General features: G+C 39.6%; 1 protein-coding gene across 6 annotated transcripts in view; it reads left to right on the top strand.

Moving 5' to 3' along the window:
• The window catches only part of AP4S1 (adaptor related protein complex 4 subunit sigma 1), a 38832-nt gene extending 20863 nt beyond the window's left edge, over positions 1-17969 (top strand). For 3 of the 6 annotated variants that reach the window (XM_032481843.1, XM_014564804.2, XM_032481841.1), the window contains 5 exons: positions 1794-2000; positions 4458-4544; positions 5558-5626; positions 10127-10209; positions 12519-17394. In XM_032481843.1, coding sequence (XP_032337734.1) covers positions 1863-2000; positions 4458-4544; positions 5558-5626; positions 10127-10209; positions 12519-12675 — 534 coding nt within the window. In that variant the 5' untranslated portion in view covers positions 1794-1862 and the 3' untranslated portion in view covers positions 12676-17394. The other 3 variants (XR_004320615.1, XM_032481845.1, XM_032481844.1) reach the window with 3 other exon arrangements.
• The last annotated feature ends 2426 nt before the right edge of the window (positions 17970-20395 follow it).

The following is a 20395-nucleotide window of genomic DNA, read 5'->3' on the forward strand; positions in this document are numbered from 1 at the left end:
GAAAATATTTTTTTCTTTTACCTCACAGTTGCAATCCAGGGTACAGTAGTTTCTAACTTTCATAAAGATGGTTTTAAAATAACTTTGCTGAAAGAGAATAAAAGAAAGGATGGTGATCTTAATTTATTAGTCACCTGCCGTAATTTACTGGCAAGAACTTGTAAGGAGAATAAAAGCAGTATTTAATACCAAATGATTAAACAACACAGAGTGTGTTGCAATCCCGCCTACGGTTGTGAGTTTATCTTCCTGGAAAAGAGAGTGAATGACCACGGGCCTTCCCCATGGCACAGCTGTCATATCCCCGGCTGCGCTGGTCTAGATGACATCCTTTTCTGCACACTGAATGAACAGGGCAGCCCAGGCTTTGCCAGGCTAGATCTGGCTCTATCCAGCTCTTCATGTGTGGAATTGTTATGAGGTAACAACTGTCCGAAAGGGTTTAGGAAACAAAGAGATGAGCTAAGAGGGCAAAAAATAATATAAACCTTAGTTCAAAGATTATCCCGTAATCTGTTACAATTTTTCTGTCAAGTTATTCCAGCTTTTAAAAGTTCACTTGGGAACTATCATTAACCTTGATATTTTGCACTGATTTTCACAGATATTGCAAAATGTGAATATGATATTATAAGATAAGCCTGAGAGGCAGCTCTGATGCCTGTGATGAAAGGAGAACTGGCCATTGGTCAACATTGGGCTCTTTTGCACTGCTTATTTCAAAAGCTACCTTAAATACAAGAGGAACGAACATGAGAGTCAATTCAACTGAGCTGGAAATAAAGCCACTAGCAGGAACCCCCGGATGATGAGAAGGAGTGGAGTAGGGGTATTATGCATCTGCTCATGTGCTTGGCCTCTGAGCTGCATCTCACCCCCGGCACATAGTAATCCAGGGACGTGGGTGCCTTAACATCCATAAACTTTAATTCACTTGTCTTTAAAGTGGGGCTAACAGAAGCCCCTGCCTCAGCGAATTGTGAGAACTAAATAATGTATGTAAATTGCTCAGGATAGGAACTTATAGGACTTTTTCTAAGGTGTCATTGGAGGACTTTGACAAATAGTTGACATTACTACTGCTTCCACCACCAAGGAAAGAAAAGCTTCACTACAGATCTTGTCCCCATTATCCATAAAATAAAGTTCATATTCCTTAGCATGACTTTTAAAGCCAGTTTGATCCTATGTGAACAGCTCCATTTTCTGTGACCATTCTTGCTGCCCCCTGAACTGCAACCAAAGTGAACTTCCCAGAGCTTTCAGACTTGTGTTCTCTGCCTCAGAGTCACTCCCTCTGGATCATTCTTCAAGATCTTGCTTAAAGACCCCTTCTCTGGGAAGCCATTCCTGACTCTCCTGTGGTGCTCCTTGTCCCTCCGTAGTATGCACCATAGATGTATACCTGTCTCACTTGTAACTCACCACCTCGCACTGCTGCTCCTTGTTTAGCTATCCAGCACCTTTGCTACGTGTACTGAGCAGAAGAGCAGAAATCATTACTTCTTCATAACTGTATTCTTTCTCCTGGTGCTTGACACATGGTTGGCGTCCAGCGAGATGGATGAACTAATCAAATGAATATGACTAGAAGTACTGTGGATACTCAAAAATGTTTTGGAGGATAGGTTATAAAAATGAATCTTCAGTTATTTATTAAAACCTCACGTAGTTCATAGGAGTGGAGGCTGGTGTTATCAGAAGACTGTATTTACTTCTGATTCATCTCTGAAACACGTTTAGTATGATTCTTAACACGTCTGATCTTGCCTTTCTGTTCTTTCATTCTTCAGGTTCTGGTTACAGCCACCCCTTGCCGTAACTTTTGAACTATATTTGGAAAAATACTGGCCAGAAAAAAAATGATAAAATTCTTCCTCATGGTGAATAAACAAGGGCAGACCCGACTTTCTAAGTACTATGAACATGTGGAGATTAATAAGCGTACACTTCTGGAAACAGAAGTCATAAAGAGCTGTCTCTCTCGATCCAATGAACAAGTAAGTTTCTGATTCTCTCTTTTATCTCTGCATTCAACTCAGCAGTGGCAGATCTGTTATTACTGAGTCCCAAGGGCCATCGGTTTATTTGAACTACATTCTTTCAATAGCTATTAGAGAAAATAACAAATGAAGTGAAACGAAGACGGAAGCATAGCTCTCTTTACGTCCCCTTAAGGAAAATAAAAACAAAGAAAACCAGGAAAAGTCTTGGGTTCGTATTTAGGTCAGCATATTTGTCTCAGTGCATTTTGGAAGTGGCAGTTCAAATTTACTCCTGCTAATAGATACAGCTTCTTTTCTTGCTCATATGGAGTGAACCCTTGGAACTCTTAGGAGTGCCTGTAGCAGATGGCTTTCTTTCTTTAAGCCAAAAGATGAAGGTCAGATGACCAGTACAGAGGTGAATACTCAAGACCCACTTTGTGCCAGGGGATAATAACATGATTCTCATATGGAGTGCAGTTTTCTTTTTTTTTCCTGCTTACCATTTTTGTAAATTTACCACCAACATACTACTGGAACGAGTAATTTAAAGACAAACCAAACTTGATTTAAACTTGTCTTACTATATAATGTAGATAGGAGAAATAGAAGTTAAAAGTTCATATGAAACAGCAGATCTATCCATTCTGCCCAAATTGAGGCTAAATTAAATCATTGAAATCATAATAAATAGGAATTTTTAAAGCTGAGTCTATTTTTACAAAGGACTTTAATTGGAGAATTACTTAACCCAGGCCCTAAACTTGGAATCCTTTGGAAATCACTGAGCAAATGAAGGCAAAATCAGAAAGCTTGTTTAAATCACCCATTAATTTTGCCAGTGCTCCATTTCACCAGGTATGCAGAAAGGCGGCCTGTGGGAACCACTGGTAGGTCATAAAATGTTAAGCTACAGCAGTGCTCAGAAGTTACGCATTGGAGCTGTGTTTCCCTTGGCTTCTAAATTGATTTTCCAGTCGGAACATCTCAGAGTCCTCTTTGAATTACTACTTCGGCCTGCCTTGGCACACACTGCTTTATGTAGTTGTCAAAAGGAAACAGAAACTATTAAAGGGCTGTGTTAATAGCCACATACTTTAAGTAAAGGTAAACAAAGTGCAGAAGCATTTCTGTTTGAATTTTCCTACAGAGTGCAGGCACTCCACAATTTCAAACACTGTTTTCACTGTTACCCTCTGAAATATATGCTTTGGAATGAATATACTGTTAGATATTTTTGAAGCATTCTGAATTATCTTGGATTTTAAAGGAAACCCACTGGGCTTTTGGCATAATCAGGCCCCAAAGTAACATAATCTCAGCTTCATTTTTATTTTATCCATAAAGGTGCTTTGATACTTTTTTTTTTTTTTAATGTCAGAAACACCTGAGAGGCATTGAAAAATGTTCCTCAGTTCTTTCAGTTAGGTTGTTTCCTTGAAAGATCTGACTGAGCAGAAATTGTACTGGCTCTACAGTGAGCCAAAAGCTGCAGAACGGTCCTGTACTTATTACCTTTATCCTAATTTCAAATAAAAGCCTCAAATCCTTCCATCATACAGATTGTTGAATGGCTTTCCCACGGAAGAAATTCTATAATCAAAACTTGCAGCTTCATTCCCAGGTGCATCCGAGTGCCCGAGAGCAACATATCCCAGTGCAGAAAGTCATCCAGTTGTTGCTCAATCACTTTTGATCAAGCACACCCAAAAGCACAAAGGAAGGGCAGCCCTTCCTTCAGCCCGCTGTCCAATTCCTGTCCACCCAGTGCCCTCCCCTCCACGTTTGAACAGTGGCTTTAGGAGAGAGATGCACGGGAAGGGAATTGTTTTTGCCACAAGTCAGTAGCGGTAAGCTAGTTATTACTTTATATAGAGCAATGTTTACAGTGGGAGATTTTTGTCTAGTATCTGCCGCATATATGCCATCTTTAAATAATTTATAAAAGAGCCTGCATTGATTCTTTTCATGGGTCTAGAAAAAAGAAACAAAGGTTTTTTGTTTTGTTTTTTTTTTTGCATGTGTGTATGCTCCGTATATTTGTCTCTTCAATGGCTATCAAATAGTGCAAAACGGAATCTCTAATTGTGTCCAAAAGAGCCCAGAGGAGATGGAAAGAAGAAAATCTCTTTATTGTGATAGCTTATTTCCATGTTGGAGGCAGTTTAAAATGCTGATTATTTAGTAACTTTTTCTTTGCCTGCTGGGTTCCACACAGAGCCAAGCAAAGGAATGAGGAGTACAGGTGGGAACCCATGTGAACACTCAGACTTTTTTCCAAGACCACTTCTCCACTTTCCACTAGAGACTATTGGGAGAATGCAGCCAACAAAAATTGTGTAACATTTTAATGTTGTATGTTTCTAGGAATGTGTTGACAGATACTCAAATCAGGACCTAGAAATTATGCATGCCATTTTGAAGAAATTCCTGTCAACCATAGGAATTAACATATAATTGTGTTTTGTTTAGTGCTCTTTCATTGAATATAAGGATTTCAAGCTGATATATCGGCAGTATGCGGCTCTCTTCATTGTGGTTGGAGTTAATGACACTGAGGTAAGATAACAGAAGAGCCGATAGAAAATGCAAGAAAATTAGGAATAACAGTCTGGATTTTATTCCTCCTTAAGAATTATCTTGACTCTTTTGAAGGATCTTGGTTTTCATCAAGACTGGGGAAAGCTGTGTGGAAGAGATAAATGTAGGGTTTTTCTTGGATTAGTTGAGCAGTTTGTGGAGAAACACAGAACCACAGATTGCCCTCCTCGAGACCAAGCAGTACCAGTGCCCTGCCCTTGTTCTGTGTGGTGCAGAGGGGCTGCTTAGCCAAGTAGAGAGGCCAGTCAGCTGTGGCATTAAACAGAGGCTGACACATCAGAAGCCAGAGCAAACTATGAATATGACTGTGTTATGATTACATCTTATCAGATTTAGTTCACCTTCTCAGAAATGTCAGTCCCAGATGAATAGCACCTTTGGCCGTGGAATCCCTGAAAGGGTATTTAAGATCTAAAATACTTTGAAATCTCAGTTGATTTGGTTTTTTCTCCATGAACCAAACTTTGAGATGGTTTCTCCACTTCACAGAAGGAAAAGTGATGACATGAAGACCCTGAAAAGTTGCCTCAGCCAGTTTGTGATGAAGGCAGGGAGTAGAGCTCAGAACTCTAGACACTAGACTCAGTCTGGATTCTGTTCAGCTAGATTCATCATGGACTTTGAAAAAAAATCTTAAGCAGGAGGAGGGTATAGCTCAGTAGTAGAGCACATGCTTAGCATGCACAAAATCCTGAATTCAATCTCTAGTACCTCCACTAAAAAAATAAGATAGATAAATAAATAGATAAACAAACAAACACACCTAATTACCTTCCCACCTCAAATAAATTTTAAAAATGTGAGAGGTTAAGTTTCTACACTTCCCCTATTGATAAGCTTCTTTTAAACAAGTAAGCCATAGACCTACTCTGAATATTTGTCTGTAGGAAGCTGCTTTGCTCACATTCTCAGTTTACCAAGCCACAGGGGTCATACTAAAACTGATTGCACCCTTCCTTTTTTTATTTCAGAACGAGATGGCAATTTATGAATTCATCCATAACTTTGTGGAAGTTTTAGATGAGTACTTCAGCCGAGTGGTAAGTCTAATGACTGAAAAATGGTTTTCGTCCTCAGCCCTATTCCCAGAACAAGTCTATATATAAAAAAAAAAAAATGAGTTAATACAGAGCTTTCATGTGTAAAAGTTAAAATTCAAATGATGCCAGATCTTCTTTACCTTTCCTTCTGGCTCATCCAAAGTGTTAGAAACCTGCATGTGCTTTAGGTCTTTATAATGAACCAGTTCTACAAGACTAAGAACCTCTTGTGTCTTTCTCTCCATTAAGGTATTTTGTGACCTAACTTGCTCTCTCTTTTCTTCTTTCTTCTGCTTTCCCTCCTAAGATACCAGGACCCTTTTTAGTTTAAGAATTATTTCCATCCAAACCCTTGCTTTGAGGGTCAAAACCAATCCCCCTTGAGGAGTACGAGTTCTTTCCAACAGTCCTTTATTTTTAACAGCTGTATTGAAATGTAATTTAATAACATACAATTCACCCATTTAAAGTGTATAGTGTTCAGTATTTACACAGAGTTGTGTAGCCATCACCACAATCAATTTTAAAATATTTCATCACCCCAAAAAGAAACACCATACCCACTAGCATTTCTCGCCCAGTTATCTGCTCCACCTGCTCCAGGCCCTAAGTAATCAGTAATCTACTTTCTGTCTCTATAAGTTTGCCTAGTCTAGATATTTTATATAAATAGAATTGTATGATATGTAGTCTTTTGTGACTGGCTTTGTTTTTTAGCGTTAAGTTTTCAAGATTATGGTGATCTCGTAGATGTATCAGTACTTCGTTCCTTTTCATTGCTGAATAATAGTCTACTTTATGGATATATCACATTGTGTTAATCCATTTTTCAGTTAATGGACATTGGGGTGTTTTTTTTTTGGCTATTATGAATAATGCTTCTATAAACATTTGTGTACACATTTTTTGTGTGGAATCATGTTTTCAGTTCTCTTGGGTAATATACCTAGGAGGTGAATTACGTTTATAATTTTGATGACTGTCAAACTGTTTTCCAAAGGGGCTAATGATTTAAATTCCCACCAGCAGTGTATGAGTGTTCTAGTTCTCCACATCCTCACCAAACCTTGTTATTATGTGTCTTTTTGATTATAGCCATCCCAGTCGGTATAAAGTAGTACAGAGGCCAATAAATTGTGATTTTGATTTGCATTACTCTAGTGGATAACAATATTGAGCATCTTTTCATGTGTTCATTGGCCATCTGTATATCTTCTTTGGAGAGATGTCTGTTCCAGTCTTTGCCCATTTTTCAGTTGTGTTATTTGTCTTGTTATTGTTGTGTTGTAAGAGTTCTTGATATATTTTTAGTACAAATCTCTTATCAGAAATAATTTGAAAATATTTTCTCCTTTCAGTGGTTTTCTTCTCACTTTCTTGATGGTGTCCTTTGAAGATCAATAGTTTTTAATCTTGATGCAGTTAAATTATTTTCTCTTTTGTTGCTTATTGTTTTGGGTGTCATGTCTAAAAAGGCTTTCCCTAACCTGAGGTCACGAAGATTTACTCCTATGTGTTCTTCTTCTCTTTTTTCCCAACTCAGACTTTATCTATTTCAATGTTATATTTGTTCTTTATATACATTATAGTTTTAGCTCCTACATTTAGGTCTTTGATCCATTTTGAGTAATTTTTGAGTATTTTCAAAGTTGAGATCTAACTTCATTCTTTTGCGTGTAAATAATCAATTGTCCCAATACCAGCTGTTGAAAAGACTATGCTTTCCCCCTATTGAATTGTCTTGGCACCAACGCCAAAAATCAATTGACCATAAATGTAAGGCTTTATTTCTGGACTTTCAGTTCTGTTCTCATGATCTATATGCTTATCCTTCTGCCAGTTCCACACTATTTGATTATCAGCTTTGCAGTTAGTTTGAAATCTAACGGTCTTCTAAAACAGAATCAGTGAAGATGTCTTACTCTGCTGCCAAAGGCCTTCTGGAGACTTGGTTAGACATTGTTGAGGAGTCATAGTCGCACAAGCTGATTTTTCAGAATTGTTTTGTTTATTTCATTTTGCTTTTAAATAAAAGGATTAGGAAGGAACTGTTTTCAAGCTGCTTCCTCTTGAGGCAGTGAGTGGAATCAGATCCATAATTAGCAATACTGAATGTACTGAAGCCCGCTAAGGGCAAAACTCCTAATGCCAGAAGTGAAGTTCAACAAACTCGTTCCTTATGGCACAGTCAACTAGCCTGTCTTCATTGCCTTAGTACAGTTGTTCTCCAAGTGTTGTTCCTGGACCAGCAGCACAAGGATCACCTGGGAACTTGTAGAAGTATAAATTATTGTCCTGTCTCAAACTGTTGAATTAGAAGCTGGGTTGGGGCACAGCAGTCTGTGTTTTCACAAGCCTTCCAAGTGATTCTGAGGCATGCTTAAGTTTGAAAACCACTGCCCTAATGCATGAGGCTGGTTGTCAGCTGTTTCCTGATTCAGCGGTTGGAGCTGGGAAGCTGCCTAGTGGCCTGCCACATGCTAGTGCTTCTGGCGAGGAAGAGATTGGTGTCCTCTCAATCTGAAAGGGGGCAAGAGGGAGGGCCATTCCAGAGACCAGCCTTGAGGGGAGAGGGGACATTGAGGCCAGCTATAAATCCATCTTCTTATTGGTTGCTTGGAGAGAGCACCATAGACCAGTGCTGTCCCGTAGAACTTTCTACAGTGATAGAAATGCTCTGTATCTGTACCAAGAGCCACATACACGTTGCTCTTGAATACTTGAAATGTGATTAGTGGAAGTAAGGAATTGGAATTTTAATTTTATTCCACTTTAACTAACTTAAATTGCCACATGAGGCGGGTGGTTACCGTACTGGCCAGCATAGCTCCGGTTATATCTCGGGTTTATCTGCTGACAACTACTCTCTTAAGGCAGACTGGTTCCAAGTCAGGGTCTATGATTCAGAGCTGGCATGATTAGTCACTTTAAGGGAACACCTACCAAGAAGAATATAATTTCCCAAAATAGCACTGTTTTAAACCTGGGAGAATACAGTGTGGGTACAGGCACTATCATTGCCAAGGCTTTTAAAATTATTATATTCGGTAAGTGAGAATAAATAGCAACTTGCTGAATTCTAGCTGTTATTCTCAGGAGAGAGTTGGTGACCACAAAAACCACAGAAGTTAAGATTAGAATTTAATTTAAGCCAGACGATTATACGGGACTTGGATAGTACTAAGGGATGGCCCGGTTTAGGATGACTGTAGCAAAAAAGAAGAGAAAGAGGAGGGAAAAGAGTACAATGGGAAAGAAATGGAATCTGCCCCACTAAAGAGAATGCCTTGTCATCTAAGATTTATTTTTAGGTTTGTGAGTTTTAAACATTCTTTCTGGGGCTATTTTTAATCTTAGATTTTCCAAATCTTAAATTTGGAAATCAGTCTCATGCTGTCTGGGCTGAAAGAAGCATCTCAGCATCACGTTTCAAAACAAAAAGCCAGCTCAGTTAGCTTCAAAAGAGGCAGTTTTGAGGGGGGAGGGTATGGCTCAGTGGTAGAGCGCATGCTTAGCATGCACGAGGTCCTGGATTCAATCCCCAATATCTCCATTAAAAGAAGAAAACTAATTACCTACCCCTACCAAAAAAAAAAAAAAAAAAAAAAAAAAGAGGCAGTTTTGCAAGAGATGAGGGCTGTAACTGTTGAGGAAGTGGGATCAGGATTCTCAGAGGTGCTCTTGGTAAACCGTAGGTCCTTTCAAATGTGAATTTAATGTTTCATTTCATTTTTTTCTCCCTCTATAAGTTTTTCATGTCATAAATATCTATGTTCACTGGAAAAAATTTAAAATACATATGAGCAAAAAGAAAGGGCAGATCATCAGTTAAAATACTACTTATTGACACATACTATTAGGTACATTTGCTTTTAGGCTGTATGTATTTTTCTATATCTAACTATATCTGTATCTCTCTCTACTTATATGTGTATGTTCCAGGGATAATGCTGTATATGCCATTTTATAACTTGCTTTTTTATTTAACAATATGTCAGTACTTATGTATCTATGTCATCATTGTGGATTTGCTATAATTTATTTAACTAGTTCCCCCTTGATAGACACTTAGCTTGTTTTCGGTCATTTGCTACTATAGATAACATTACCCTGAATATCCTATCACACATCATTATGCCATTATCTAATTATTTCCTGAGGACGAACTTCTAGAAGTAAACCTGATGGATTCAAACTGTGTGCACATTATGAAGTTTTTTGATATACATATCAAATTACCTATCATCTGTAAAGGTTAAATTAGTTTATCCCCTCTACCTTCTAAAGGTGAATTGTTCTAGCCTATAAAAGTTCTCCAACTGCAGCGTATTTTTTTTAAATCACTCTCCCGAACTCGGCCTTCCTGTGCTCAGGTTTCTCCATCCAGAGCAGCCTCGCCCATCTGCTTTCAGGCTGGCGACCAGAGCAGCGGCTGCCTGTGCTAAGTGCGTTGTGTCCCAGTGTCTCCTTCTCATCCTTGGACTCTTTTCTCTTTTCCAGAGTGAATTAGATGTATCCTTTTTTCATTGCTATGAGCCAAGTTTTCCACAGTACTTGGCAAAGCACAGGCCAGTCCGGATCAGGTAAGTGCCATGGGGCAGCGAAACAATTCTGCAGAATCCAGAACCCGGAAGGCTGATCAGCCACAGCTCTGACATGCAGGTCAGAGGTGCAGGTGCTTTGCAGAAACCCTCTGCCCTTCTTCACAAAGACGATTCTTGTATTTTTCCAACAGGGCAATGCTGTGGTATAGTTAATAATAACTGTTGTATATTCATTTAACTTACACATATGGAGTAGACTTTTTCAGAATTTAAATAACACAGCCAGAAAGTGTGTGGTCCTCCTAGAGAGAATGGATTTGCATGGCTCCAGGTATAAATCTCCAGAAATTCCCCACATGATCAGAATAAGGCCTGCAGGGATGATGAAATGGAGGGTTACAGAAACTGCCTGGCTTGTATTCATTTCCTTTTATAGCAAAGGAAGCTCTCCTTTTCTTCTCTTCTCCCTTTTAAATCAAAGTATCCAAGGGCGCCAACAGCAAGGGCGATTTGCTTAGAGTACCGCAGGCCTGTGGATTTTGGCAGGAGCCCCCGGCTTTGTGTGAGTGCACTGAGGGCAAGCTGTCTTTAAAGTTAATTTACTTCAGAAATCTGCTCACCACTTGAAAGCAATAAATAGAAGGGTCCTTTGAGAAAACATCAGGCTGGAATCTAAAATAGTAACGATAATAATAATAAATATATGTTAATTACAACATATTTATATTGATGTGTATATATACACATACACATATTTGTGTGTGTATAGACATACACACGTACACATTAGACACCTATGCCCAGAGCCAGTATGCCAGTGTATTCTGGGGAAATGGCCTTTTACCTTTGACTACTGATGGAGAATGTCATGTTGATAAACTTCATCTGCAGGCTGTATTTGGAAACCTCTTTAAATTGACTGGGGAAATGTGAGTGCCCTCTAGTGGTGAGTGACCTAAATCTATGGTTCTTTTGACCTAGGAGGCCCAAGACCAGGCTGTATATTAGGGTGTATTTTTATTCAGGTTGAACGTTCCATTTTAACTAAGCCCTTTAAAGCAATTCAAAATAAATCTTTTACTCCTTATACAGAGAAATAAGAACGATGACTTTTGATTTTAAAAGTCATCAGGAAAATAGCAAAAGCTAATAGACAATTCGCCGGGAGTATGGACACCCAGTTCTGCTTTTAGTCCTGCCACCAACTAGCGGTGTGCATTGGACAAGACACATAACACCCCTATCGGAGGATGACAGAATTAAACTAGAAGGGACTTACCACTCCCTCAGCCTTAGTATTTCATGTTGCCATGACTCTAGGTAACTGAGCTGAGTTATCTTACACCTAGAACAGGATGAGAGAGTCTTGCAAGTTTAGATATTATATTCAGATATTCTCTGAATTAGATATTCAGAGAATTAAAGTGAATAAGATATAATAGGATGTATATCTTAACTGGACTGGTTGTGTTGATGTGTCTTGTGTGTTGACTGGGTGTTTATTAGTAGAGATGGGCTTGTCCTTGTACCCCTCTAGTGTATAGCATAGGTCCAGGTAATTAGCTTCAGCATTCCTGTTTGAATTTAATTTTCACACCAGAGCACACAATTTCTACTTTGCCCCTCATTTTTCTTAGCTTCATTTTTGCCTTCCCTTCCTCTCTGACCAACTTACATATTTAATCTCCTTAGGAGTTAGTTAGGCATATCCATCTGACAGATTAGGAATTTTGCATCACTCAGAGAAGGAACTAAATCTCTCCAGACCTGGAAGCATATGTCTCTGCTCTAGGTGTAATTTCACGTGGCCTCCCAGTGGTCAGAAGTGCAGCAGGTGGCAGGGCAGGGAGGCCTGGGGCCCCTCTCTTCTACTGACATTCTTGAAGTGTTTCTACTCTGGGCCACCTGAAAAAAATCAAATTAAAAACCCATGACTCTGTTCTGCCTCATCCATAGTTCTGTTTAACTATAATGTTAAAGAAGTCCAGGGAAGACTTCTACACACAAGTTTCTTAACGTGTGGCGTCAGTTTCCTGCCCCCTCTGTGTAGGGCCCCAGACATCCCGCATCCCTGCTCTGGTAGTATGTAACCAGGAACCTGCCGGAGCTGCTGACGTTGTGCAGGAAAGCTTCCCTATACAAGCCTTTCAAGCCTTGAAAGGCTGAAAACCAGCAGCTGGCATAATTGCAATTATGTGGTGAGCAGATTTCTGGAGCCGATTCTCCCAACACTCAGAGCACATAACCTTTGTGTCTGCTAAGACCTAAGAATGGGGCAGTTTTCCCAAGCCTGCAGGGTTAGACGTTGGGAAATAAAATGCACCACTTAACATTTCTCCCCGATACAGGCTTGTTCTACTTCTAGTAAAACTAACGTCGCAGAGCAAGACAGATCGGATATTAAAAAGAAACAACCTAAGCACAAGAAATCAGGACGGAAATCCTGGCTTGTTGAAAGCCCTCCTGCTCAGTGGAAACTTTCTGCCGAAGTGTAGTGTCAGGTAGGGCAGCCTGCGCCAGTGGGGCCAAGCACATCAATGACCTAAATCACTCGTGTGTGCGGGGAAGAAGCTCCCGTACCTTCTTCACGGTCCACGCCACTCAAGGGACCGAAATAATGCTTGAGGACTTCTGTAGGGAAAGTTCGTCCTCCCTCATACTTTGGGAGACTTAGATAAGACTTCCACAAATTAAGATAGTTTTTAGGAACCAACTGACGAGCTCCTCAAAGTGCACTCAGCTCTGGAGCCCCAGGTTTGCTGAATTCTCCAGATGATTCCTCATTCAAAGGAGCAGTCTCCCCCACTTCTGCTAAATAGTCGGGATGGCACCAATGAATAGCGCCGTTCAGATGTCCAACTCCTTCTCGATTCCATGCACACATACTGTGTGTGAAGGTACCAGATACCTGAACACCCCTTTGTGGTATTTGGTGCCTTACAGAGGCTTAAAGACGTGGTTTATTTTGGCTAGAGTGGAATGCAGCAGGACTGCCTTAGACCTGCACAACCAGGGTCCCCTTCCTGAGCCCTGTACTGTACAGACCCCACTCTGGCTCTCCCTCAGCAACACCCTTCTCCATGGGGTAGGGATGCTCATCCAGAGGCTGCAGGGCCCCCCATCCACTTCTTGACCACTCTCTAGCTTCCTGGGTCCCCAGAATTTACCAGGCACCCTGAAGTCTGTTGCCAAGGCCTGTGCAGGCCTCTCTCCCACCCCCACCACCGGATGGAGGGTAGGAATGATAGAGAGGCTGGGATGGTAACGAGGATATTACACATACATTCGTGGGAAGAAAAGCCAGGAACAGGCTGGGGTCCCTTGTCTTGTGCCCCCTCCCCCACAAATGTAGGTCTAGAATCCAGAATGTTTTCTTCATTCAAAATTATCTTTAAAAAAATCTTTAGCAACTTCATCTTTTTATTTTATGAGCCTGAGCAGTTAGTTCTAGAACCTTAAAGCTCATGTGGGTGATGTGAAAAACGCTCTCTTTACTGCAGTTGAGGGTAGAGGGTAGAAAGGGCCTCCATCCTGCTTGCACTCTCTGTGACTGAGCTCTTATCTGCCAAGGTGCGTCCAGGAGGAGGAGGCCCCCAGGCAACAGTAAGCAGCAGCACCAAAGTTTGCAGTCAGGCCCCATAAGGCCCCAGGCCACACTGGGAGGCATCTATCTGTCGTTCCTTCTTTACCTTCCTAAAATCCCGAACACCTTTAGAGGTCCAGAAGCCAGAATAGGGCTTCTCTAAGTAGGAGATAATTTCAGCCTGACTTAATGAAAAATCACAAAAAGTACTTGTTCAACTAAAGGCTATGGAAATACTGGCTAGAAGACCAGAGAAGTTTTTGAGAAATTCTCCCTGAAGGTTACTTTTAGAGTCATAGGATTTGACTGCTTTGGAGCTGTAAGAAAACTACACAATCATTAGGTTGAAATCTCATTTCTGTTTGTTTTTGTTTTTTGGGGTGTGGTAGTTAGGTTTACTTATTTATTTATTTTTAGAGGAGGTACTGGGGATTGAACCCAGGACCTCCTGAATGCTAAGCATGTGCTCTGTACTTGAGCTATACCCTCCACTCTAAAACCTCACCTCTTAGTTGAAGAGTGAAGAGGCTGAGGCCCAGAGAGGTTCTATTCTGTGTCTCGTATACCCAGGGCTAAGCAGAATCTTCATGATGATAATCTATACAGTAGTGATTTGATTTTCAGTGTAAATATTGGCCCTTTGCAACTTATTTAATTCCATGGGAAATTAAATTAAAATATTAAAAAATGAGAGCAAGTTTTTTCCCACTCTACTTAAAGAATTTTGCTTAGCTAAGATCTTAAAAAAAAAAATTAAATAAGAAGACAAGGGATCTGAGAGCAAAATCTAGAATTAAATTTTAGTTTCCAGACTGGGCTTTGCCCTGGAATTTTTAGGTCCCATTTGAATGTATGCTGCTCAGTTTTCTCTTATTAAAGGAGAACTAGACCACCCACCACAGTGGTGTTAAAATACCACGTTGAAAAAGTGTTTTTTGATCCAGAGATCAAAATTCCAACTTATGAACCAGAGACATTTCAATCACTTTAATTGAAAAATTGATTTCAATTGGCACTAATATTACTGGGGCCCTAAAGATACTCATCCAGTTCACATTACAGAGAAGTTCGGAAAGGCTCTTAGGTTTCAGGGTGGGGAGAAAGTGGGGCTTTATGAATCTACTCTTTGGGCCGCTGTTTCTAATTCATATCAGCTCCAACTGTAGGGTGCCCATGAGGGGAATCAGGTTGCCTCAAGGATCTTTAAGTTAGTCGAGTTCAGTATATCCTGAAGGTTGGACCCTCTTAAAATAGTCATTCTCACCTCATCGCATTAGCAACAACCTGTGCCTTTTTTGCTTCCTCCTATTCCAAATGTCCTATTTCAAGGGTTCAAGTGTGTTTGCCTCTGTTCACTGCCACGGGGCTTAGCATTATAGGGTATTTTTTTGGTCCCCGCTCACCTGGCATATAGCCCAAATGCCATGACTCTCGGCTTTGCCAGTGTGCACAAGTTGCTCTTAAACCAAATCGAGATGTGAACAACAGCTGGATTCTTATTTTAAAGGAGTCACATGATTCCAGGGGGAAATCAGCTTTCAGGCTTTTGCCTCATGTTGGCTTTGGTCTGTGGCCTCCCTGTATAGTTAGTGCCAGGAAGTTGCATGATTATTAGGGGTTTGAACCAGATACTCAAGACAGACAGTCACATGAACACAGTACAGAATGACTCCACTGAGCAACTCATGTTTCCAGGATGTTGGGAAATTCAGACTTGCTGAAGGACCTTGTCCTGGCCATGTGAGGATGTCAGTGGTTGATACGATTGAGCAGAAACTTCTAATCCAACTGTCAAAACATTTGGCTGGTTGCTCACGGGGGCATATGAATTGCTCGTTGTCTTTTTGCCAAAGATGGAGCAGTCTTCAGAGCAGCTTGATTCCCTGGACCAATTCAAATAGGATAGATTAAGATGAGATCTCCTATCTTAAAGGAAATCACCTTGGATGGATTGACATTTTCAAAGGCACCAGGCTTTCATCGCCCTCGTGAATGCAAGGGGATCCTATGGGGCATTTTTCATGCAGCAGCCTGTGCTTCCCAGCTCTGTCTTTCTTTATACCTATCTGTCATTCCTACCTTGTCTTGGCTTCTCAGTTCTGGCTTCTGGGTCTGGTGAACAGGATTGAGTCAAGGGCCTGATATCCCAGTCCCAATTTGTCATGGACAAAGCAATCATCTATCTAATTGGAAGACATTATTAATAGGTCTATCAGAGTAAAGCTTTTTTTTTCTGGGTCACTTAAGGACAGTTCCCATGGGCTCCTGAAAAACAGTTTATTCTGCTGAAGGACTATTTGCACAGAGCTTAATGAGGTATTAAGACAGAGCCTAATAGAAACTTAAAAGTCATTCACAGGGTTATCTCATTCACTATTGATATATTTTACTAAACAAATACAATAGATGAACATCTGGAATTATTGGGGAAAAAGATCAGGTGGTAATGACTCATTTTTCAAAGATTCACTAATTATGAATTCCCCTAGTGCATTTAATCACTCACTTGTTGAATGAAGTTTGTCTATTTGAAACAATCTGTCAGCTGTTTTGTTTTTTTCTTATAACAGACCAGGATCATTCTTGAGATGGAAACTTAAGATAAAGTACAGAATTTAGAAACGTTCAACTATTGTCGCCATCTCATTCCAGTTCTTTTCTTTTCACAAAAGACAAGTTAGGTACCCAAATGAAGAGGCTCCTGGGGGAAGAACTTGGCTCTTTCTAATTAGCTAGACATCATAGTCTAACAATATTTTCTTTTTCCCCCATGCCCTATACTGACTTAACAGTAAGAACATCAGTAAACTAAAGTGGCTCCCTAATTCTCAAATGAGTATTTTTAGGACTCTCCATTTATAAGAGGTACTCTCTTGAAAATCAGATTTTTTCTCTCCTTAGGGATAGAGTCAGCATTGCCTTGTCTTCTTCATTCACTTCTCGTGTTATTTTTTTCCTCGAGCCTGTCTGACATGGAAGATGCTCAAGATGCAGTGTTGTAAAAGCATTTGTTTGGAGGTGGAGGAAGGGCGTATGCTCAGCAGCCTCAGGCCTTTCCTGAGAAGTCTGAAAGCAGAGCAGTTAAGCCTAGACTTTGGGTTTATTCCAGCTCTGGCAATTACTAGCCACGTGGCCATGGACAATGGCTTGGAGCCTGTTTGCTCCTGTGTAAAATGAGAATATGTTAGCATGTACATCACAGAGTTGCAGAGAAGACTGAAGTAATATATGTAAAACACCCAACACAATGCCTGGAACATAGTGAGTATTCAACAAGTCATGGCTATTACTGTTGTCATTATTGTCCAGAAAGACATTCTTGAGGTCAGGTCACACTCTTGCTAAATTTTACTTGCTTTGTTCTGTAGCTCTTGGTAGATTCCCTGTCTCTCTGGCTACAAGGTGTGGCTGTTCCGTTTGTATGCTTATTGTCCAGTTAGCTTAACCAGGGTGAAACTAGGTGTGTAATGCTACATAAAAGTAATAATTTCTAGCATAAACACCAATTTTAATTTCAGGAATTCTGTTAAAAAATAAAAACCTTCATCCTTAGACCAGTTTACACCGGAAAAAATTCCAGGCTAAATCACAAGTTTTTACTGAATGTTAACATTTTTATAACTCTAATTTCCTTAATATGACCCTAGATAATGTTTAATTTGGATAAAGTACACATCATTTTGGATGAGATGGTCTTAAACGGCTGCATTGTGGAAACAAATCGGGCAAGAATTCTTGCCCCTCTACTCATTCTTGATAAGATGTCAGAAAGCTGAAAATGGAAAGGCTGTGCCAGACAACATCGACTTACAGGAAAGAGAACATCATGGACTACCTCTCAACCTCTGCAGCCCAAAAGAATCTGGAAGGCCACACATCACAAAATGAGCTATCCTTCCAAAGACATTTTAAATAGTGTTTTCCACAGCTCCTAAATGGAAAACAAAACTGTAATTTAAAATATGATGTATAAGAAAAACTTAGACAAGTTTTATTTTCTAACCATAAGCATTTTTTTCTCACTTGTTTAAATTTTGTGGAGTACTGAAGGAACCTTTGTGGTCTTGGCTTCCCTTTGCAAATTAAATTCAGGAGTAGCAGCATGGGGTGGGGAGAAAGTGTCTCAACTGTCAGCCAATAAACTTTAAAATTGACTTGAACACATTTAGCACTTTGAATAATATTGTTTTCTGAATGCTATCCTTTTCCTTAAAAAGCCAAAACTTTACTAAATTTGTGTTCCTAAAGAAAACTGCAGAATTAAATTTTGCCAGTTTCTAAAAGCTTGATATCTATCTTATGGGTACTTGACAATTACAATGCCATCATGTAATTAACTCTACAGAGAATGTTACTCCCTAATAACGAATGGCTAAACATTAAAAGACTGCCCTTACAACTACCCCATATGCCACACTGTAAAGTGTTTTGTTAACTTATTTGTAAATGAAATTTAAAGTTTAAAAATAGAATGCAAGAGATTATCTCTGTTCAGGTTGGCATGAGATGAATCCATCTCCCCCTCCCTTTTATTCCTTCAACTTCCTTCTCCTGGAATGTCTTAAAGCAAAGAAAACTAAGTCACTATAGAAGAGCAATGCCCTGCTCCTCCCAAACCTTTCTATGTATATCTCTATATCTAGCTCTATATCTATGCATGCTTTTGCTGCTCAGTCAGCAGTAGAAGATAAAAATCATCTTAGGTAAAAGCATGTTCATGTACATGTAGGGGTGGAAGGGCAGGTGCAATGGAGGCAACAGAAATACAGCCTTAGACATAAATATACTGTACCATCTTATGGAATTCCAAGAGTTCTTTCACGTACAACACATACGTAAATGGTATTCTAGGCACTGGTAATTCATTCAGTACCTTTTCTCTCTCTCTCTTGTGTGTCTGTGTGTAGGAGAGAATTTTGTTTAAATTCTTTATATTTCTAAAAATCTACTTACATATTTCAAAGTTGGCATCTATGAAGATCCAGTCTTCATATCAATAATGGACTCTAAAAGCAAACCTTAGTTGTTCTGGACTCATTTAGGAGGGCAGAGAAAAGGTTTCTGACCTGCCAGAATAGTGAATGGTATTTATATATAGATCCAACTTTGCATTAAGTCGCCAAGGTCTGGGGAAAGCCCAGTCTAGATCAAAGTGCTTTGGAGGTCTTTCTGAGACATATTAGTTGGGAAACACTGTCCTAGTTGGTAGGCATTTAATCAGTAGCATATTCAGGTAACTGCTGAAACTGGTACACCAGAAGTAACTAGGGAGTGAATAAAATTAATTTTGGGGTCACACCAAAATAGCATTCAGATAATATCTTGGCACAGATTTTAGTACCTTGAGAGAATAACAATTAAAACAAATACTAGGTAGATACCACAGGAAAGAATACTCAAGACCTAGCAGATGTCTCAAAATTCTTGACTCATGCAAAGTGAACAATAATGTGTGACTGTTCTGCGACACTGTGCCATCTCACTTCAGGTTTAATGTTGAACTGTGGCTACCGGCTTTAAGTGATTTTCACACTCATCAAATTTATGTCTCAGACCGGTCAGCTTTACCTTGTTCTTGAACTTTTCTTTCTACACGAAGATTCCTGACAATTTTACCTGCTCTAGCAATGTGCTAAACCAGGATTCAGCACCCCTTTTCTGCAAAGGGCCCAGATAGTAAGTATTTTCAGTCTTCATGGGCCATATGGTCTCTGCTCTAACTATTCAGTTCTGCCTCTGTAGTGCCAAAAGAGCCACAGATAATAAATCAGCATGTAAAACTGTATGGACATTGAAATTTGAATTTCATAAAATTTTCATATCATAAGGTATTATTATTCTTTTGATTTTTTTCAACCACTTAAACATCTTAAAACCAGGGTTAGCTTATTGGCCATACAAAAGCAAACGGCAGGCCACAGTTTGCTGACCCCTGTGCTAGAGTAGTCTCAGTAAAAGCTGGCGACTGACAAACATTTATGAGACACATAAACTGGATTTTAATTCTGCCCCTAATATAAAGTTCTAGTCATGCATCCATGACTTTGAGACAATCACCACCAACATTTTTTGTATTAAAGCATAGGTCATACATTCAAATATTGCTATTATATTTTATTTTAACTTTTATTCTCACAGAGAACTGTGAAGCTGACAATAAGGGAAATTATTTAAATACTGCCTCTGGTTACACAGTCACAACATTCTCATGCAGAGAATAGAAACACTACTCAGATGATTGACTGTAGTGGGAGAAATCTCTTCTAATGTAGAAAGGGAACATACCTTTTTAAATAGGTAATAACGGGCAATTCCAAAAAATGCTTTTCACTCCTGTAACTGCCATTTGGCTAAATCAGGCCTAGTGACATTTCTTTTACTTAAATGCATAGATACGATAAATCACAGGAATTTGGAAAATGAAAACAGAGCCCCCTTTTCAAAATCAGGAAATAGCAGTATCCCAGTGGTTTCTTTTCATACTGACACAACATTCAAAAATCATTCTTGGATCTTAGACTTACACATCCCTGAAGATAATACAGTGGTAGGTTTAGCAGATCTGGTGCTTAAAAAGTTAACACAAATAACTTGGCCATTTTTAACTGAAGAATACTGCAGGACAGAACACAACAGTTGGAC

The sequence above is a fragment of the Camelus ferus genome, chromosome 6 (assembly GCF_009834535.1).
Source record: "Camelus ferus isolate YT-003-E chromosome 6, BCGSAC_Cfer_1.0, whole genome shotgun sequence".
In the NCBI taxonomy this organism is placed as follows: domain Eukaryota; kingdom Metazoa; phylum Chordata; class Mammalia; order Artiodactyla; family Camelidae; genus Camelus; species Camelus ferus.